This window comes from Lethenteron reissneri, chromosome 3 (genome assembly GCF_015708825.2).
Source record: "Lethenteron reissneri isolate LAM-NWPU_2019-01 chromosome 3, ASM1570882v1, whole genome shotgun sequence".
Taxonomy (NCBI): domain Eukaryota; kingdom Metazoa; phylum Chordata; class Hyperoartia; order Petromyzontiformes; family Petromyzontidae; genus Lethenteron; species Lethenteron reissneri.
Genome location: NC_083781.1, coordinates 9872617 through 9894063, shown reverse-complemented (window position 1 = coordinate 9894063; position 21447 = coordinate 9872617). Strand labels below are relative to the sequence as shown.

At 56.6% G+C, this 21447-nt stretch overlaps 1 protein-coding gene across 1 annotated transcript; it reads right to left on the bottom strand.

The window, feature by feature from the left end:
• Positions 1-647: 647 nt before the first annotated feature.
• Positions 648-20466, bottom strand: LOC133346322 (neuronal pentraxin-1-like). The gene is given in 7 exon segments (XM_061557821.1): positions 648-1615; positions 2624-2803; positions 6457-6704; positions 14120-14423; positions 19451-19520; positions 19522-19614; positions 19616-20466. Coding segments are annotated over 7 exon segments (1476 nt in total). The 5' UTR covers positions 19969-20466; the 3' UTR covers positions 648-1387.
• Positions 20467-21447: the final 981 nt, after the last annotated feature.

The window sequence follows — 21447 nt, the reverse complement described above, 5'->3', positions numbered from 1 at the left end:
CGGCGCCATCCGGCGGCAGCGGCAGCAGCACAGCAAGTGGGCCGCTGACCCCCGAGTCGTTAAGGGACGCTTGCGCGTTATCCGCTACCACCGCTACCTCCGATTGGCGCCGTTGGCTACGTGCGGTGCGAACGAAAGAAAGTTCAACCGTACGTACGCGCATACATGCGCATACACGCGCACACACACATGCGCGCATACACACTGCCGGTGTTTTCCCTAACCGCGATCGAGCGGGCGATCGTCGTCCGGGACTCCTGGGGCGCGCGACGTCCCAGCGTAGCGAGGGAGCCTCCCCGCGCCGGGGGAGTCGTGAGACGAGGGCGGGAGGGCGAACCCAACGGCGTCGTCACCGCCCCGGTCGGTGAGGAAGAGTTGTTGCGGTGGGAGTTGAGGTCGAGGGTGACGTCGAGGTCAGGGGGTCAGGGTTGCGAGTCAGGGTTGTAACCGATGCCGGCGTGGAGGTGGTGGGGGGGGGGGGGGTGTTGGTGGGGCGTTCTGTGGCAAGGTCAGGTCAGTTCAGGGTCAGGGTCTGGTCGAGTTCAGTGTGAAAAAATGTGGGCGGGTTGAGGGGGTGGGGGAAATGTCGAGGTCAAGGTCACGGTCAATTGGGGGGGGGGGGGTAGATGTCAAAGTTGCGGCTGAGGTCGGCGTCAAAATTATGGCGGGTGCAGTGGTGGGCATGGTCAGGCTCACGGGGTTCAAGTCCGGGGGCGGAGGTCGGGACGACGGTGAGGACTCGATGTTAAGGTCGCGTGGCTCAGCGTCGAGCTCAGGAGGTCAGCGCCCTATTGTGGTGGGTCACGATCGAAGTTGTCAATGGTTACCCGCAAGGGTCAGCTCTACCGGTTAGCGTTCATCGTCGGTATCGGAGGGCGTTATCGAGAGTAAGAATGCCAAAGGTCAACTTTGGAGGTGAGCATCAGAGATCAGCAGTGGAGGCCATCGAACGTCAGCTCAAGAGGTGCTCGTCAAAAGGTCATCAAAGGTCATCGTGAAAGGTCAGCATTAAGGGTTAGGACAGCCTTGCGGAGCAGCGTCCGAGCGGGCCGGGGGCCTCCATGAACGTCGATTGTCAGGGTCAAAGGTCATTATCAACAGGTCATTCTCCTACTGGACATCTGTGACAAAAAGAGCTTTGCATCTCATCGGATTCCTCGTGCAGTCTAAATGACGATTCTGATTGGTCGTCATCAAAGGTCATCATCAAAGGTCATTACCAAAGGCCATCATCGGGGGTCATTATCAAAGGTTATTAGCAGAGCTGATCATCATCAAAGGTCATAATCGAGGGTCAATGTGATGGGTCATTATCAAAGGTCATCATCAAAGGGCATCATCAAGGGTCATCACCAATGGGCCATTGTCAAAGGTCGTCGTCGTAGGGTCAGAAGTTGGAGAGCACGGAGGAGCAGCGGCCGAACGGGTGGTGGGTGAGGCCTCCGTGGACGTCGATGGCGTCCTCGGTCCAGGCGACGACATTCCCCGAAAAGGAGCGCGAGCACGTGGCCAGCTCCATGATTTCGTCTGGCAGCAGCTCGCGATCCCACACGTTGAACTGCGCCATCTCGCCCAGGAACGCCTGCGTCGCGTCGAAGTTTCCGCCCACCACATCCTGCGCGGGGGTGCGCGCACGCAAAGAGAGCGAGAGATTCGCATGCAGCGTCGACACGCACGGTTTACCCCGAATTCTTGCGCAGGGAAATTGAGTTTCCAGGTCCATACGGCGTACGGCCGTTTCAATGCGGGCGACATTGTGTTTCTTCTACCCTTGTGATGGGACTTTGCAGGATGAACGTTGAGATTTATAAGAGGGGCACGGAGTCACCGATAAGGTCTGTAACAAGGTAGGGCACCGATAAGGGGGTTGACAGGCATGGAGAGAGGCCACGACCACGGTGCCAACAGTGGTGAACCCACAAGATGCAGATGTTGCAGTGGGTTCACTCTCCAACACGCTCAACTAGTAACGAATCGGCACGTTGTGTTTTACGTGACAAACCTTACAGATTTGCTGTGTCCCGTGGTGGCGGGTTTAACAACACAGAAGATGAGAATGTGGGGGGAGGGGGTAGAGAGTATATAGAGAGAGAGAGGATTGGGGGTGAGGGATGAGACGGAGGGGGCAGATATGGAGGGAGAGAGGGAGAAACAGAGATGGAGAGATATCGGGGCAGATAAGAATAGGGGGTGGAAGGTATAGAGAGAGAGAGAGGATTGGGGGGTAAGGGATGATATGGAGGGGAAAGAGAGACGTGGGGGAGGAGAGAGAATGGGGAATGGAAAAGATGGGGGGGGAGATGTGGGGGAGGGAGAGAGAGACAAGAATAGGCAGTGGAGAGGGTGAAGAGAGAGAGAGAGAGTGGTAGAAGAGAGAGAGAGAGGTAGAAAAGAGAGAGAGGTAGAAGAGAGAGGGTCCAGATCAGCGGAGGAGGAGCGAGGGAGTAACCCAACCCTCAAATGTGAAGAACGTCAACCACAACGCAGTACGGAATAAAACGCACTCTCCCCCCCCCCCCCCACTATCCCATTCCTCCTTCTCTCCGTAGCCCCCCACCCACCCACCCACCCCGAGCCTCAGGTGCGAGCCACCTCCCGCGCCACCCCCCACCCCCAACCGCACCTGCTCCTGGCCCAGGATGAGGACGCCGCCGGCCTTTATGGGCCTCCAGGGCGCGAGGTTTTCGCCGGTGCCGCGGTAGGCGCCGTTCTGGAACGCCTTCCAGACGCCGTCGCGAGTGCTCCACGTGACGCACAGGTGGTGCCAGCGGCCGTCGCTCACGCTGACGGGCAGCCGCGCGATCTGCGCGCGCGGACGGACGGACGGCGGTGAACCACGAGGTTGCGGCGGCACGTGACAACAACGACAACAGTTGGTGTCACGTGACAACAACAACAACAACAGTTGGTTCAAGTTCATTTCAAGTTTCAAGTTAATTTATGAGGTATAGCCCTGTGAGCCATTCGGCTCTTGAATCGGGTGCAACCGCAACAAACAAAAAACGGAAACATGAACAAAAAACATCTTAAAGTGAATATGTGACTAAGTGCAAACAGAAAATCGAACAAAAGACAGAAAAATATTGCAGAAAAAAACACCGTACACCAACGCTGTGTGCAAAAATCCCAGTGGGATGCAAGTCAAACAACAACAACAACAACAACCATAAGACAACTTGATTAAGGCACGTGACAACAACAGTCGGTGTCACGTGACAACAACAACAGCAGCAGTCGGTGGCACGCGCACGCGCGCGTGCGTTAGAATCGAAGGCGGAGTTTGACTTCTACATTTGGGGAGGGGGCTGGAGGCAGGGGTTCGCTTGCCCCTGACATCAGGGATCGCAGGTGCATCTAATAATTTTTTAAAAAATCTTAATTGTAAACTACGGAAAATAAATTATCAAAGATGTCCTGTTCGTCATGTAGAGTAGAGGAGAAATCTGATATGCTATTAAGCTCTCTCGGTCCTCTCTCCTCACAGATATCCAGTTAGGGGGCTGTCAGCAAGTTACAACAACAATCAACAACAACAATCAACAACAATCAACAAAAACGATCCCTGGCCAAGCAGGTTACATGGGGAGGTGTGGGTGGGAGGATGACCGGTACCAGTGGTGGACAAGATCTGTGGAGGAGGAGGAGGTTCGTGAAGGACGCTACTGGGCAACAGAATATGGCGGAGGAGCGATGCTCACAACAACGAGCGAAGTGCCGGGCGGATAAAACGCAGCAAAATGCCACGGTGGTTTAGCACAGGGTTGTGCATTTGCCAGACATCTGAGTCAGTGAACCCACGGCACTTTGGGTCTGTCCTGTGACCTCCTGCCAAGCAACGAACCTCACGGTGCACCTAGCCTGGCACAAGGGGCCCTGGTGACGACACTGGCAGATGTACCAGCTATGCTTCCCACTCAGTGAACGTCAACATTAAATGATAAAGATCCCCCGTATAGCCTTTACAGACTGTTGGGGCAAGTGCTGTTAGCGAGTCGCCTATGAAGGCCGGCACGGCACACGAGGGGGTGGGTGGCCAGCACCACGCCCGGCCGCCTTTGTCTCCCCAGTGGCGATGTTTACTACACACCGCACCAGTTACTCATTTGAGGCCGAGTCGACCTAGGGGAGGCCCAGGACCGGTTCAAATAATCGTCACCGGTGTTGGCCGTGAGCGGGAGTGGAAAATCGGGTCGCCGGGTTCGTAGCGCGGCGCGTTAACCGCTACACCACCGCTCCTCATATACAAAGACAAAGATCCCCCGTATAGCCTTAACGGATTGTTGGGGCAAGTGCTGTTACATCGGGTCGCCGGGTTCGTAGCGCAGCGTAGCGCTCACCGCTCCGCACGCAACGCCAACGCTAAAAGGCGCGCACACACCCCAAGCTGCCCCCCCGCCCCGCCAGCCGTAGTGGCCGGGCTTTATTAAGAAGGGAGCGAGTCAGGTGAAGGTGGAACTCATTTGGCTAATTGGAGTCGCCCCCACCCCCCCCCGTGCATCGCCGTGGCACGCGCAGACGAAACGAGCAAATTGACGGCGTTTCGTTTGCACGGAGCGATGTGAAGCGAGGCCATTAAGGCGACGTCCGCGTTTGTCTCGTTTAGCAGAGGGGCACGCCGTGTAGGGGTCGCGTGACCCGGGGGGGGGCCGCAAGTGGGGGGGGGGGGGAAGGTGTCAGCAGACTGCGTCCGACGTTTGCCTCTCATCTCTCACGTGACCTCTCTTTTCTCACGTGACCTCTCACGTGGCCTCTCTTCTCTCACGTGACCTCTCCTCTCACGTGACCTCTCCTCTCTCTCACGTGACCTCTCCTCTCTCTCACGTGACCTCTCCCCTCTCACGTGACCTCTCCTCTCTCTCACGTGACCTCTCCTCTCTCTCACGTGATCTCTCCTCTCTCTCACGTGACCTCTCCTCTCTCTCACGTGACCTCTCCTCTCACTCGTAATCTCTCTCACGTGACCTCTTCTCTCTCACGTGACCTCTCCTCTCACTCGTGACCTCTCCTCTCTCACGTGACCTCTCCTCTCATGTGACCTCTCCTCTCCTCATGACCTCTCCTCTCACGTGACCTCTCCTCTGTCACGTGACCTCTCCTCTCTCACGTGACCTCTCGTCTCTCACGTGACCTCTCCTCGTGACCTCTCCTCGTGACCTCTACTCGTGACCTCTCATCTCACGTGACCTCTCCTCGTGACCTCTCCTCTCACGTGACCTCTCCTCTCATGTGACCTCTCTCACGTGACCTCTCTCACGTGACCTCCCCTCTCTCTCACGTGACCTCTCTTCACGTGACCTCTCTCTCATGACCTCTCTCTCGTGACCTCTCCTCTCTCACGTGACCTCTCTTCTCTCACGTGGCCTCTCCTCTCACGTAACCTCTCCTCTCACGTGACCTCTCCTCTCTCACGTGACCTCTCCCTATCTCCGCCCATCAAATCCCCGGACACGTTTCTCACCCAGCGCCCGGGGTCTGTTGTCAGAGCGGCGCTGCGACATATCCGGGCATTGATGTTCAACGACAGCGACAGCCGGTAGCAGATCTCCGTCGCCAAAATCAATTCCCTGCTGCCACCGGCACGCAGACGAAGCCAATTGTCAGACCGTCCGGGTCAAACCCGGACAGGTGGGAACCCCGGTGATGGATGACAGCGACTTGTCAAACTGACCGCGTGTGCTGTCCTTTTGTTCTTTTTTACTGCAAATTGCATTGCATGGGACAGCGATTTCTTTCTCGCGAGTAAATTGACACTTGCACCGCACGGCCTCTCGTAATTCATTGGAGGTGATGGGGACGGCGGGGGGGGGGGCCTAAAGGGGGTGTTGAGTGTGGTGGTGGCGGTGGTGATGGCAGTAATAGTGGTGGCGGTGGCGGTAATGGCAGTGATAGTGGTGATGGCGGTGGTGGTGGAGGTGGCAGTGGTGGTGGCGGCGGTGGTGGTGGCGGTGGTGGCAGTAGCAACGGTGGTGGTGGTGGCGGTGATGGTAGCAGTAGTGGTGGTGGTGGCGGTGGTGATGGCAGTAATAGTGGTGGCGGTGGCGGTGATGGCAGTGATAGTGGTGGTGGAGGTGGCAGTGGTGGTGGCGGCGGTGGTGGTGGCGGCGGTGATGGCAGTAGCAATGGTGGTGGTGGTGGCGGTGATGGTAGCAGTAGTGGTGGTGGAGGTGGGTGGCGGTGGCAGTGGCGGCGGCGGCGGTGGTGGTGATGGCAGTAATAGTGGTGGCGGCGGAGGTGGCGGCGGTGGTGGCAGTCGTGGCAGCGTTGACGATGGTGGCAGTGGCGGCGATGGCAGGAACATCGATGGTGGTAGTAGCAATGGTGGTGGTGGTGGCGGTGATGGTAGCAGTAGTGGTGGTGGTGGCAGTAGCAGTGGTGGTGGCGGCGGTGGCCGGTGTTTGCACAAACGCAGCAGCAGCAGCAGAACGTGCGAGGGGGGGGGGAGGCGGGAGTTGCCACCTTGTCGTTGATGATGAGCTCCATGGGGTTGTTTCCCCACTCCATGAGCGCCAGCTCGTTGGGCTGGTCGTCCACGGCGTAGGAGAAGGGGGTCCCAGAGCTGGGGCCCCCCGATCGCAGCCACAGGCAGATGGTGAACGCATGCAGCTCGGGCAGCGAGCGCTTGGCGCGCACAAACATGTAGTTGGTGCGCGCCGGGAACATCACCTTGAAGTCGTCGGGCGCGTGGTGGATTGGGGGGGGCCCGACTGCAATGGGGGGGAGGGAGGGGGAGCGGGAGGAGCGGGGGGAGGGGGGTGGAGAGGGAGGGAGATAGTGGAGGGGGAGGGGAGGGTAAGGGGAGATGGAGAGGGGAGGGATAGAGGGGAGATGGAGATGGAAGGGAGCGGGGGATATGGATAGAGGGGAGATGGAGATAAAGAAGGGGGGGGGGGCTTAACGCCGAGGGAAAAGTAAATATAAGGGGAGAGGGGGGAGAGAGGAGAGGGGGTAAGGCGAGAGGCAGGAGAGGGAGGGGAGAGGAAAGTGGGGGAGCGAGAAGGGAAGAGAGTGGGTGAAGGGAGAGACAGAGGCAAGATAAGGGTGGAGGGAGAAGGGAGATCAGTAGGGGATGGAGGGAAAGGTGGAAGAGATATGGGAGTGGAGAAGAGAGGGGATGAGTGTGGAGGCAGGGGGGGGGGTAGAGGGTGGAGATGGGTGGGAGTAGGGGTAGAGGGGGGAGAGGTAAGACTCACGCATGAGGCCGAGTGCCCGAGTGAATTGTGCGCTTGGGGTGGGGTGTGTGTGTGTGGGGGGGTCACGTTCCGTCACAGCGACTCTGCACCGCCAGGGAAGATCCCTCCGAAGCTAAACACGCGGTAGACTTTCGCGACTAATATCATCCATAATGCACGGTTTGTTTGGGTGAGATCGCGTAAATGTATAAATGTGTCGTTGAACCTCGGCGAAACGTCGTACTCGGATTGTAATTGTTGTGGCTTGGCTCTCCAACAAATCGGTGTGCTGTACTAGTATACTACACTATACACTACACTATACACTAGTGCTGTACTAGTATACTACACTATACACTACTATACACTACACTATACACTACACGATACACTACACTCTACACTACACTATACACTAGTGCTGTACTCGTAACGAATCGGCACGTTCTGTTTACGTGACGAACCTCACGAATTGGCCGTGTCGGGTGGTGGCGGGTTTAACGACACAACATTTATATATTTCCGCAATCTAACCCACACACAGACACACACACAAAAACCCCTCCCTTATGGAAGATTTCCGAAGCAAAGCAGCGGTCGGTTTGTGCCCGGTAAGCGCACGAACGGGCAAGCATTTGTGGTACCGCAACTTATCTCCGCACCACCACCACCTCCACGCGTCTCAGCTGCCCACCTCCACCAACCCGGCACACACGGAGCGGCGTAGCGAGTCGCGGTCAAACGACAGCGGTACGGCGGGAGGCCTCCATCCAGCAGTAGACATCGACGGAGAGAGAGAAGGGGGCGACTAGGCGGCTGACGCAAGCGGCTCGATTGCTCGACGTCACGCGGCAATTTGCTGAAACGACGGCGCGAGGTCTCCGTAAGCCACCGCCGCCGACCCGACCAGCGGGTGCCACGTGGGTTTCACCGCGGTTCCGTTCCCAGTCGATGGGTAGGTCGCACGTGGTGGTGGGCAGGTGGGGGGGGGGGGGGTTAAGTGTGGGTAACTCTTTGTCAACTTTAATGTGTTCTAGAGCCGTACTGGTCAGCGTGGACTCAAGAGGGAGGTGGGGGGGCTCTCTGTAAAACTGTTGAGCTAGCAATTGCAGGGCTGCGCCTTTAACTCCCTTGACACGGCGTGTAAAATGTGTCGCCGCCGGGGAGAGACAAAGGCGGTCGGGCGTGGTGTTGGCCACCCATCCTTGTCTTGTGCCGTGCCGGCCTTTAGAGGTGCTACTCGCTAACAGCACTTGCCCCAACGGTCTGTTACAGACTATACGGGGGATCTTTGTCTTGTGTGTGTGTATGTGTGAGGAAGAGGAGGCGGCTGCCATGATGTAATGGTCAGCACATTGGACTTGGAGTTGAAACAATGGAGCGACTTTATTAACCCCCCTGTCTGTGTAAGTTGGTTAGGCGATGATCGGCAGGTAGTATGTGGTGGGGTAAAGTGTGGGCAACTGTAGAGAGGGGGGCCCCTTCCGCCAGCACAAAACCACCACCATTACCAAAGACAGAGATCCCCCGTGTAGCCTTAACAGACTTGTGCGGCAAGTGCTGTTAGCGAGCACCTATGAAGATCGGCACGGCAGATGGAGGGGGTGGGTAGGCCTGCACCACCCCCAGCAGCCTTTCGTCTCCCCAGTGGCGTTGTTTTTACATCGCCGAAACCAGGTACACACTCCTTTGAGGCCGAGTCGACCTAGGGGAGGCCCAGAACCGGTTCAGATAATAATCGTCACCGCTGTTGGCCATGAGCGGGAATCGAACTCGGGTCGCCGGATTCGGAGCGCGGAGCGCTAACCACTATGCCACCGCTCCCCATACCACTATCACCACCACCACCATCTTGGTACCAACTCCGTAAATTGTGTCCATTGTTTGGTGTCGGCGTTCAATCCTTCCCCCCTCCGCACCCCCAAAATATAAAAAAATCCGCCGGTCGAATCGGGCTGCGATTTCTTCGCAGCCAAAATCCGCATTACGCACAGCCATGCAGAACGAGTCCTGCATTTGTTGTTGTGGTTTTTAAAAATCGGAAATGAAAATAATAATAATACTCTTTGGTTCTTTGGGTAAAGTCACGTAGGTAGAAATATTTTGTTTTATTTTCTTTTATTTCTACCTACGTGACTTTACCGAAAGAACCAAAGAGTATTATTCCTGCAGTCACGAAAGCTTCAAATCAAGACTAATAAAAATAAAATATAATATATAATAATAATCTGCCAACGGTATCGGACCCCCTATATCCGCCGCTGTCCCCTCTCGCGGCAAAAAACATCGCAAGGCACCAGCCCGCGGTCAAGGCCCCGTCTCTCTCTCCCCGTCTCCTCGCTAGACGATATTACACAGAAAGTGCGAGAGAGAGAGAGGGGAGAGAGCGAGAGAGAGCGGAAACAAAATGTTAAGAAACAAACAAAAAAAATTGTTGTCCCCAAAAGCGTCAGAAATTTGTACCCTTTAGAGAAATCACGTGTCCGGTTAGCGGCGGCGGTGACGACGTTTCATGCTGCCCCCCCCCTCCCGCTTGCCCCTTGTGCACCGTGAAAATGAAATCGGCTGTGCGAGGTGAAAGTTTAACGCGGGGGTGGAGGGAGGGGGGGGGGCATGGTTGGAATCGCGCCAGATTTTGTTGTAGCAAGGACCCCCACCCCCTCCCCACCACCTCTCCTCTCCCTCCTTTCCTTCACCAAACGTCTGCGAACTCGAGGCCAACTCGGACGCTGGGTGGAGAACGCCGATGAGAGAAACGAGGCTCGGGGGGGAGGGGGCGATGAAAAATAAATGCATGGCTTTTTTTGGAGGGGGTGGGAGTGGGTGGGTGGTGGGGTGTGAGGGGTTTGGTTGGTGGCGAAGGGATGGGTTTGTTGGAACCCCTGATGCCTCGTTTTGTTAAAGGACAAAACGACGAAGAGGAGAAGGAGGAGGGGGGAGGGAAGGGAGGGGGGAGGGCAGCCCGAGTAAGAATTAATTACAGCAGTCATCGGGTCCTTTTGTAAATGTAAAATTTATTAAATTCGTGCAAAAAAGTAAGCGTACATGAATGCCGCTCTCGGCTGCGTGACAGCGAAGAACGCGAATACGATTCGTAAAATGACAAATAGAGAAACGCTCACGAGATTCACAAACATCTAAAAGCGTCACCGCCACCGCCACCGTAATTTATAAATATTTGTTTGTTTCGCCCCCCCCCCCTTACACCGCACCCCCCTCCTCTCTCTCTCTCTCTCCTTGTGCTTTTCAATCCATTGTGACGTCACAAAGCAACGCACCTCGTGCAAATCAGCGGCCATGGCTTGTGCGCGATTCGTCGTACGAACGGCAGCCGTGGGTCTCGGCACGCAGCAGTGCAGCAGAGCGACATAGTGCATGCCGGGTAAACATAATCAATTAAATAAAAAACAACACAACAAGTATCTACTACTACTATCATCATCATCATATAAATAAACTGAAATTCATCGACTGTCCGACACGCGTGTGTGTGTGTCCGTGTTTGGTAGTGCAACGCGTGGAAACAACAGCAACAGGCAAATGAACGAAAGGTGCCCAGCACGAATCCGTAAAGCACGCGTCCGAGCACGTGACATTACCTACGCTTGAACGCGGGTGGGTTGTTAACGAGCAGGTGAATTGCCTGCGCGTTAACGCTCGTCGGCTGTGTGGCTCAAGAAATCCGTTTCAGAAGTCACCCTCCTATCTATATATATACACAGTATATATAGAGAGCACAAGCGATATATGAAGACGTCTCCAGCTGAAACGCTCCGCGCATTGTAACCGACCGCACGCAAGCGCGCGGAACACCCCAGCGAGTGTGTGCGTGACGTCACCAGAAAACAACAACAACAACAACAGCCCACACACGCACACAAACACTGAAAACACCACGGACAAATCTACAGAGTGCTGCGTAAAAACGACCGTGCCACACGAAAACTAAAATCGCACATCGGGTAACCGCTGACGTGACGTTCTGACGTTACGTGGAATAAACGAAGTTACATTATCATTACAATCGAGATTTATTGTACACGTGGCGTTGCGAGGTTTCCGTTGTTCCCCTACCCCCCGTGGTGGTGGTGGTGGGGTTCGACCCCAGCGGTCGCGCCGCCGGCTAAAACCGCGGTGCGTATCAACCCCAAGGGGGGTACACTCCGCCGCCCGCTTCACAGGCCGGGGTGACCGTTCACAGAAAAATGCTGGCGACGTTATTCCCCACCCCCCGATAAAAAAAACCCATTTTTTTGTGTTAATTCCCAATAATTTTTATGTTGTAAAAAAAAAAATCTCGCGTAAAAAAAAAAACTTTCGCAAATTTCTTTCAAGTTGTAAACACATTCCCAAATTTCGTTTTCAAAATTCCACTTTTTTTTTTTGTTACAAAATGTTCACCCCCCTGACCCGTAAATTATTTAAAGTGGGGGGAAATCCCACGGCAGATGACACCCCACGTGGAAGCCGGTGCTGCAGGTGGGTCCCGGGAGGGGGGGACCAGGGGGGGGGGGGGGGGCAGTGGGTCCCAGGGGGGGGGGGGGGGGGGGCCCCCTTTTGCCCTAACACTGCAGCATGGCACTGGAATAGTTGCAGGCGAGATGCGATTGCAGGGCCCTTTGAGCTGCCGTGGCGGTTAAGCGAGAGCCATTATCCGCGACGATGAATCGTCGGCCGATCTGAGTCGGCTGGGTTTTTTATTGTTATCCTTCTCGGCCGCCTTTGTTCCTCCAATCACAATCGGGGAAAATGTAGCCGCTGCAAATTATTTTGGCGAAACCGGTAACCCGAGCAGCCGGTCAGATGCTAGGTGAGCCTTAACCAATCAAGCCAACCAGATCCTCGCACTAGCCACACCAGTCAACCAGATCCTAGCTACATCACCCAACCAGATCCCAGGACTAGCTACACCACCCAACCAGATCCTAGACCTCTTAGTTTCTCTTAAGCCTACTCTTAAAACCAAGCAAATTATCGTGTATGTGTAAAATCGTCATAGGACAAATATTGAATTAGCATTGGAGTGTTTGGTCTCTTATTTAGCGTTAGCCTTTTAAAAAGTGTGAAAAACGCACACCTACACACACGTATCCACACGTATCCACACGTACACACACAAGCACACACAAAGACAAAGATCCCCCGTGTCGCCTTAACAGACTGTTGGGGCAAGTGCTGTTAGCGAGCATCTATGAAGGCCGGCACGGCACACGTGGAGGAGGTGGTGGGTGGGATGGGCTCAGCACCACGCCCGACCGCCTTTGTCTCCCCAGTACTAATGTTTTGCACACCAGCACCAGGTACTCATTTGAGGCCGAGTCGACCTAGGGGAGGCCCAGAACCGGTTCAGATAATCGTCGCCGGTGTTGGCCGAGAGTGGGAATCGAACTCGGTTACTGGGGTTCACAGCGCAGCGCGCGAAGCAATGAATTGTCCAAATCATCGCGCGCTCTTCCCCGGGTGACCATGACGCACTTTAACCCCTCCGTGAACGGAGTCTTCCGAGTGGTGCTCTGATCCATCGCCCTCGTGGTCCAGCCCACAAATCAATCGAGGGGTCACATTCGCACGGAAACCTCTTGGGCGGCACGCGTTTTCACTTTCATCGATGATCGTCGGTAACTCTGCGAGTCAGAATGGTCGTAATATTTATTCGTCCTGGAGGAATCCGATGAGCTATTAAGCTCTTTCTCACAGATGTCCAGCAGTCAGTTGGAGTGGTGCCGGCTGAGGAATGGCAATTTTTTAAAAGGTGCCTCGGGGTCGAAGAATTTTAAATTAGTTTTCTTACAACAACAAAAAATGTTTTGACTTACATTATTTATTTTGTCTTCAATCGTTTTTCATAGTTAGCAAAATCATTAAAAAGTGCAATAAATAAATCGTGGAACGAGCCAGGCAGGAGGAGTACACTTAATTTTGAGCCACTGCGCATAATGCAGAACTGGAATTCCACTCACAGAGGCTCACCGCGTCCCAAATGCATTCATAAATTGGCAAAATATACGAATATTTTGCATCGCAGGTGATGCCACTGCACCAGGAACTCACAGACCCGAGTGGGGCCCAGGTACCGAGGTGCAATGAGGTGGTGGGGTGGGGCGGGGGTGTGGGGGGGTGGGCGGGGGTGTGGGGGGGGTGGTGGGGGGGGGCAGGTAATTGGACGCCCCCACCCCCTCCACCGCCTCCACCACCACCACCTCCTCATTTCGTTCTGAGCACCAGGCCCCATGCATACGCCGCGGCAATTCCGCCCACCGCTCTAAAGGGCACGTGAATATCTCATCCCGGTGGCAAGTCCGATAAAATCGGGCTTGCAAGACAGGTCATCTTTCCCTCTTAGCAAGCGAGAGAGCAGTGGAGCGCTGGAAGTCTCTCGTTCACGTGGAGTGGAGGGTTTGGGAGGGGTGGGTGTCTCTCTCTCTCTCTCTGTCTGGCAGCGAGAGACGAGACACCGACCATCTGCCCGAGGATTTACCGCAAAATATCAAGCGACGCTGCGCGGTCCTTCCAACAGCGTGCGTCGAGCAATTTGCCCTCTCGAGGTTTCGCCACGCGATACTGCGACCACTAATCCCCCCACCCCCCACCCACCCACTACCCCCAGGAGGAACAACCAGGCCCACGAGAAGAAGAAGAAGAATAATAATAAGCAGAATAATGAGAACCCTCCACACCGACATTTGAGCAAAGCGAATGAGCTCGGCGCTCATCGGAACCGGACACGTGAAGGGGCGAGAAACGTGAGACGAGCGAGCGATGGATCGAGCGGGCGGGCGAGCGGGCGGGATGGAGGATGGGCGAGCGGCTGACGTCCCAAATTCTCGGCTACAAAGCGAGCAACCCAGACATCATCATCATCGCAGCCACCGCCGCCCCCACCACGACAGCCGCCCGGCCGCCTACCCTGTGGCCCGCGCCACCACCACGGCCACCAGCGGTCTCCTTACTTTTGTCCAAATTCGGCAGGCGATGCACGGAGGTGAGAGTGGACTCTGGCCGTATCCTCTGCTGCTGCTGCTGCTGGTGGTGGTGAGGGTGCCCGTCGCTATCGTTGTGATGACCTCCGCCCTCCCCGTCTCCTCCTCCTGCTGCTCCTCCCTCGCCGTGCAGATGTTTCCCCACGTCGCCCAGACGTTCGTGCAGGAACTCCCGCAGCGAGTGGGCGCTACCACCAACGCCGCCGCCGCCGCCGCCGGCACCGACACCGCCAGTGGAGCCCTGCGGGCGCGTTGAGTTAGCGCGGTGCTTCTGCTGTTAAGTGGGGACAGGTGGGGGGGGGGGTTGAGGGTGGTGGGGGTACAGGGAGGGGTGATTGAGGGCGGGTGCGGGTGGAGGTGTTGATGGGGCGTTTGTGGGGTGTGTGGTAGAATGTATTGTGAGTATGGGAGATGTGTGTGTGTGGTAATGGGTATGAGATGTGTGTGTGTGTGGTAATGGGTATGAGATGGGAGGTGTGTGTGTGTGTGGTAATGGGTATGAGATGGGAGATGTGTGTGTGTGTGGTAATGGGTATGAGATGGGAGATGTGTGTGTTGTGTTAAGGTGATGCGTGTGTGGCATGGGCTTTGTGTGTGAGTGTGTAATGAAAGGAGTTGTGGTAAGGTGTGGATTGTATTGCAGATGGGAGGTGTGTTTGTGTTACGGTTTTATGTTGTGTATGGGTATGCATTCATGTGGTGTGTGTGCGCGCGCCATTGTGCATGCGTGTATTATGGTTTTGTATGTGCATGTTATGAGTTTGCGTGTGCGCGCACGGTGAGCGGTGGTGGTGAGGAATGAGGTGTGAGGAGTGGGCCAGGTGAGGGGCGATCCAGGTGAGGGGTGGGGGTTTGGTGGAAGACACGGAGGGAAGGAGGGATCAGGGATTTGATGCGCTGTCTTAATAAAATCCATTCCACGTCACCCACAAAACAAACCCGTTCACTCACGCACTCGTTACTCGCACGAAAACGAGTTCACGAACAACCATGCACACGCATGGACCCCTGCCTGCAGCGTCTCATCAGCGAGTTGGTTTACATTTGTTTTTAATCCGCAGCTATGGACGCTAACGAGCTCGCTTGTTCGCAGGTTTGCTAAACGCCGTCGATCGTGACGACCTCCCCGAGTTTACGTCTCACCAAGATCTCGGGCGATGTTGTTGTTGTTGTTATCGATTAGCGAGTCCACAAAGATAGCAACAACCCGAGGCATGCCAGTCCGGTTTCACGTTGGGTTATCGTTACGAGGAATATCGCTGCCCCCCCCCCTTTCTCTCGCCCCCCCCCCCCCATTCTGCCCCCTTCCTACCTCCAGTTATGAATGGACGGAGGACCGGACGGGGCACTCGAGTTTGAGAGCGTTACAAAGACAAAATCCACCGGGCTACAGACGTTAATAAATAAATAAAGCCCCGTTGTGCGATTAGCGAGCACAGATTAAATAAAGCTGGCGTGGCTTGGCTACACACACACACAAAGATAAAGATCCCCGCCCCCCGAATAGCCTTAACATACTGTTGGGGCAAGTGCTGTTAGCGAGTAGCACCTATGAAGGCCGGCACGGCACACGAGGGGGTGGGGTGGCCAGCACCACGCCCGGCCGCCTTTGTCTCCCAAGCGGCGATGTTTACGACACACAGCACCAGGTGTTTATTTGAGGCTGAGTCGACCTAGGGGAGGCTCAGGACCGCTTCATGTAATTTTCGTTGGTATTGGCCGCGAGCGGGAATCCAACTCGAGTCTCTGGGTTCACAGCACAGCGCGCTAACCACTACACACACACAAAGACAAAGCTCCCCCGTCTAGCCTCACTATACTTTTGGGTCAAGGGCTCTTAGCGAGTCGCACCTGTGAAGGCCGCCACGGCGCACGAGGGAGTGGGTGAGCAAACACGACAGAGGACAAACGTCACACGCACAGCAGACACGCAGGCGTCACGAGAGGCGGCGATTCATTTAACCCAGCACTGAATTAGAGCCATTGCTCGAAACGTCGCCCGTTTTATTGAAATATATTGATCACTTTCTCTGAAGGTCACGGTGATGGTGCTAGCCCAGCGGTGGATCGACCCTGGCTCGTGACGACGGATGACGGCGGCTGGTGGCTGAATCGAGTTACCGCACCGTAATCCCGTCGGGCATTCGCGGTTACGTCACAAGCGGTGACAGAGGGGAAGTGGAGGGGGGGGGCTGATGGGTTGCCAGGTGGGGGGGGGCACACGCCTGATTGGTGTAGCCGGGGGGGGGGGTTGCCAGAGTTTCCCAGTTTCAAATTAAGAGTCCCCACCAATGGTGAGGTAAGGGCCCCTGTGGTGGTGGTGGGTGGGTGAACGTCAGCCGCTCTCGTTCATATCGCTGGGATTGGTTAATCCGGTGCTAGGAGGTTAAAAGTCAGGATTGGGGTCACTGTGTGTGTGTGGTCGTGGGAGGGGAGCGGTGGTGCGGTAATTAACGCGCTGCGCTACGAAACCCGGCGACCCGAGTTCGATTCCCGCTCACGGCCACCAACAGCGGTGACGATTTTCCAAACCGCCCCTGGCCCCCCCCTATGTCGACTCATCGCCACTGGGGAGATAAAGGCGGCCGAGCGTGGTGCTGGCCACCCACCCCCCCCCTTTCGTGTGCCGCTCCGACCTTCATGGGAGCACTTGCCCTAACCCGGGGGGACCTTTATGTATATTATATTTAGAGAAGCGGTGGGGAGGGGGGCATCGAGGTGAGAATTCTTGGACATCGTTAAGGGGCCGCTCCAAACGATTCCTCTCTCTCTCTCCCTCTCCACTGCACCCTCACAACAGCCCCCCCCGCCCCCCCCTCACAACAGCCCCCCCCCGCCCCGCCCCGCCCCCTCCCAAGGGAGCCCCCCCCCCCCTCCTCCAGCGGGGATTCCTCGCGTGCGAATTCAGCGCGCCGCGCGCGGGTCTTGTAGCTTAGGCGATGACTAAAGCCATCACGCACCCATCCCGGGTGGATAAAACGAGTACTGGTGCAGATTCGCGGTGAAGGCGACGGTGGTTGCGCACCTGCGGATAGACTGGCTCCCCTCCTCTCACCCCGCGCCATGAGAACGGGGAATTTCCACCGATCACGTTTTGCGGGGCTGTGTAGAACAGGAGGGGAAGCTTCAATGCCGCAACACTCGCTCAGCGCTCGAGGAGGGAAGGCAATCTACGTCCGATCCCGAACCCGAGTTTTATTTCGTGATGATCTTGAATCAAAGCTTGTATTCGCGATTAAAAACGGGATAATCCGTGGCCGAGGATATCACGATCGGCCAAAATGATCATCGCCATCAGCAGATGCATCATCATCAGCGTCGCTATCAGATTCATCTTCAGCAGGCGCAGCGAGCAGCGTGACATGCGAGAGAGCGGTGTGGCCAGAACTGCACACACCCAGCCGCCTTTGTCTCCCCGGTGCTTATGGATATGTATTTTTAAACACCGCGCCAGGCATTCGGCCAAGGCTGTGAACGACTTATGGGAAAGCCTTTGCAGGTTTACACATCACTCGCCACTCAGCCTTGGCCCTGAGTTTGTAGCCCAATGTTGGGTGCCAAGCGCTGCGAGCGAGCACGAGGTTTGGGTGAGTGGTCCAGAACGACGCGCGAGCGCCTTTGTCTCCCTCGGTGGCGGGTTACTCATTTGAGGCTAAGTCGACCTAGGGGGAGGCCCAGGGCCGCTCCAGGTCATCGCGAGCTGGAATCGAACTGCGGCTGGCCGGAGTTTGTTTTTTTTACGCGCAGCGCGCTAAGCCGGCAACGCTGCCGCTCCCAGCTACCCAGGAACAAAGACAAAGATCCCCCGTGTAGCCTTCAACAGACGGTTGGGGCAAGTGCCGTTAGCGAGCGGGAGGATGTTGTCAGCGCAACGCCGGGCCGCCTTTGTCTCCCCAGTGCTAATTTTATAACAATCCGCGCCCGTTAACTCCTTATTTAGAGACACGCACACACACAGATCCAACGAAGACAAAGATCCCCCGTGTAGCCTCCAACACACTGTTGGGGCAAGTGCTGTTGGCGAGGTGGTGCTGCCACGTTACTGCCCAATTAGGACGGCGCGGGCTCGCGCCACGGTGATTGCGAACGGTCTCAGAAGGCTTGGGGGGGGGCTTGGGGGGGGGGCTCCCTTTTGTTTTTATCTCGTAACGAGACAACGACGGTGGAGAGGGAGGGGGGGGTAAAGGCGCAGGGCTGCAATTGCCCCTCTCACGCCACTGCAGCCCCCCCACCTCCCCAAACCACCGCCCCCCCAAACCACCCCCCCCCCCCCGAGGGACGACCATTCGCCCACACGTCCACAAGCACAAAGAGCGGCCCCTCCCCCCCCGCCCCGACTTGTTGGACTCCAGCGATTGTTAGCGAGCACCTATTAAGGCCGATTGGTGGGGTCGGTGTGGTCGCCCGAGCGCCTTTGTCTTTCCACCAAGTGCCGACGTCCGCACACGACCGTCGGTCTTCGGGTCGACCTCGTCGAGGCTCCTCGTGTCGAGCCGTGAGCGGGGAACAGCGCTCGGGTCGCTGGGGTCGTAGCGCATTGCACCAACCACTGCGCCACCGCTCTCCCCCCCCGCCGCCCCCCACCCGCCCTCACCCCCCACAAAAGACAACAAACCCCCATGTAGCCTCGTCAGACTGTTGGGGCAAGTTGGTGTTAGCGAACGCCCGTTAAGGCCGGCACGGCACACGAGGGGGTGAGTGGCGAGCACCACGCCCGGCCGCCTTTGTCTCCCCAGTGGCGATGTTTACTACACACCGCAGCAGGTACTCATTGGACGCCGAGGAGAACCCAGGACCGGTTCAGATCATGGATCGTCACTCGGGTCGCCGGGTTCGTAGCGCAGCACGCTAACCACTGCGCCAAAGACAAAGATGTCCCGTCTAGCCTTAACAGACTGTGTGGGGCAAGTGCCGTTAGCGAGTAGCACCTATGAAGGCCGACACGGCACACGAGGGGGTGGGGTGGCCAATACCACGCCCGGCCGCCTTTGTCTCCCTAGTAGTGGCGTTTAGACACCGCACCGGGTACTCATTTGAGGCCGAGTCGACCTAGCGGAGGCCCAGGACCAGTTCGGATAATCGTCACCGGTGTTGGCCGTGAGCGGGAATCGAACCCCGGGGTCCGCCAGGTTCGTAGCGCAGCGTAGCGCTAACCGCTGCGCCACCGCTCCCCACTCCTAACACATACCACGCCATCACTCGCTCACCCCACGCGCGCCCGTCCGACACACCTCACCCACAACCACCATCACCTACCACTTCCACCACCACCAACCCTCCCGCGCCGTGTCCTCCACTCACCTCCAGACTCTCCAACCGATCCTTGAGCGACTGCACCGTCCTGCCCAGCTGCTCGATCACCTCCCCGGGTCACGGGGCAGGTCGCCATCGTGTCTCGCCACTTGCCCGGCGCCTGTTTCGCTCCGGGGAGGCGCGCGTGCATGTGCTTGGACGACGACGACGAGGGAAGCGAGCGTGTCCGTGCCTTCACATCGCTGGAGTTTGGTGGTGAGGTCCCTGATGCTCTCCCGTTGCTCGAGAATGGTCTCTTTCTGGCGCAGCACCGTCTCGCGAAGCTCCAGGACCCCTGTGCGCGCCTCGTCGCTCGCGCCCGACGAGAGTCCCGACAACGCGGGCAGCGGGCACGCCGCGTCCACGTCGGCGGGGATGGCGGTGCACACGAAACGCGAGTGGCCGAGGTCGTGCTGCTGCTGCTGTTGTTGCTGCTGTTGATGCTGCTGTTGCTGCGAGCTGATTGACGTGACGAGTAGCAGCAGTAGCAGCAGCATGAGATGGAGGGAGATCATCAGAGAAGACATGATGAACCGCGTGGCCGTTGATTGATTGTGTCTGCGAGTCTCGCGTTCCACTTGCTGCTGCCGTTGATGATTTTTTTTCGTTGCTCTAGTTGCTGCTGCTGCCGTTGCTGCTGATGATGATGATTTTTGCCGTTACTGCATGTGATGCTACCACTGCTACTGTTCTTGCTGCTGCTGCTGATGATGATTTTGCGTACGCTCCTGATGTGCGCTGGTCTATGCAATCGCAACGACCCCACTCCTATTATCTCTGGTTATATGTCTCTTCCCCCGTCTCCCTCTCTCTGCGTGTTTATCTATCTCCACGTGTTTTGATTTCCCGATGTTAATACCTCTCTCCCCGTCTGTCTCCTCCTCGCTCTCGCTTCTCGTGTCTGTCGGTGTCTTCGTCTCTCTCTCTCTCTCTGTACCTCTCCCCGTATGTGTATATATCCCAGTGGATTCCTTCTCTCCCCGTGTAGCTCTTTCCCCCTCTCTCTCTCTGCGCTGTCTCTCCTCTGCCCGCTAACGAACTGTGGAGCACTGCTCCCGGGTGTGGGTTTAAATAAAGACGATGCCCCGCCCACAAGCGATCCTATTGGCTCCCCAGAGCCGCGCCCACCGGGGCTGACGCTCATTGGTCGAGAGCCGAGGATCACCCCGCCCGTCCCTCTTTATATCTCCACCCCCCCCCCCCCCCACTGTTCTTCCCCACCCGTGCAGAACAAACAAGACAAAGATCCCCCGTGTAGCCTCAACAGACTGTTGGGGCAAGTGCTGTTAGCGAGCACCTATGAAGCCCGGCACAGCACCACGCCCCGACCGCCTTTGTCTTCCTAGTGGCGATGTTTACACACCGCGCCAGGTACTCATTTGAGGCCGAGTCGACCTAGGGGATGCCCAGTCGACGACTACACCTTCCCGTCTCTCTTCGCCACCTCTCCTTCGCTCTTGTTCAACTCATCGCTTGCAGCCGCGTGACGTACGCTGTTAGTTGGTGGCGGTGGTGGTGGGGTGAGCGCACGAGATTTCAACAATGCCGAGGTTCGCCCGCTCGATGTTTGATCGATCTCCGAGCGCGGCAGGCTGTCGAAGTGCAAGTTGTCTGAGCTGCTGTCCGCACCATCGCGCCCCCCCCCCCCCTCTACAACTCCAACGCCGCCTCTGTCCACCCAGCGGGTAGCAGACAAAGACTGTAGGGGCAAGTGGTGTTAGCGAGCAACCTGTTGAAAGCCGGAACGCCGCTCGGGCGGGTGGGGTGGCCAACACACGCCCGCCCGACCGCCTTTGATTATTTGACAATGACAGCCGATGATGATGATGATGATGATTTTGATAATGACAACCGATGATGATGATGATGATAATTGTGACAGTGACAGCCGATGATGATGATGATGATTTGGTAATGACAACCGATGTGATGATGATAATTGTGACAGTGACAGCCGATGATGATGATGATGATTATTTGATGACAACCGATGATGATGATGATTG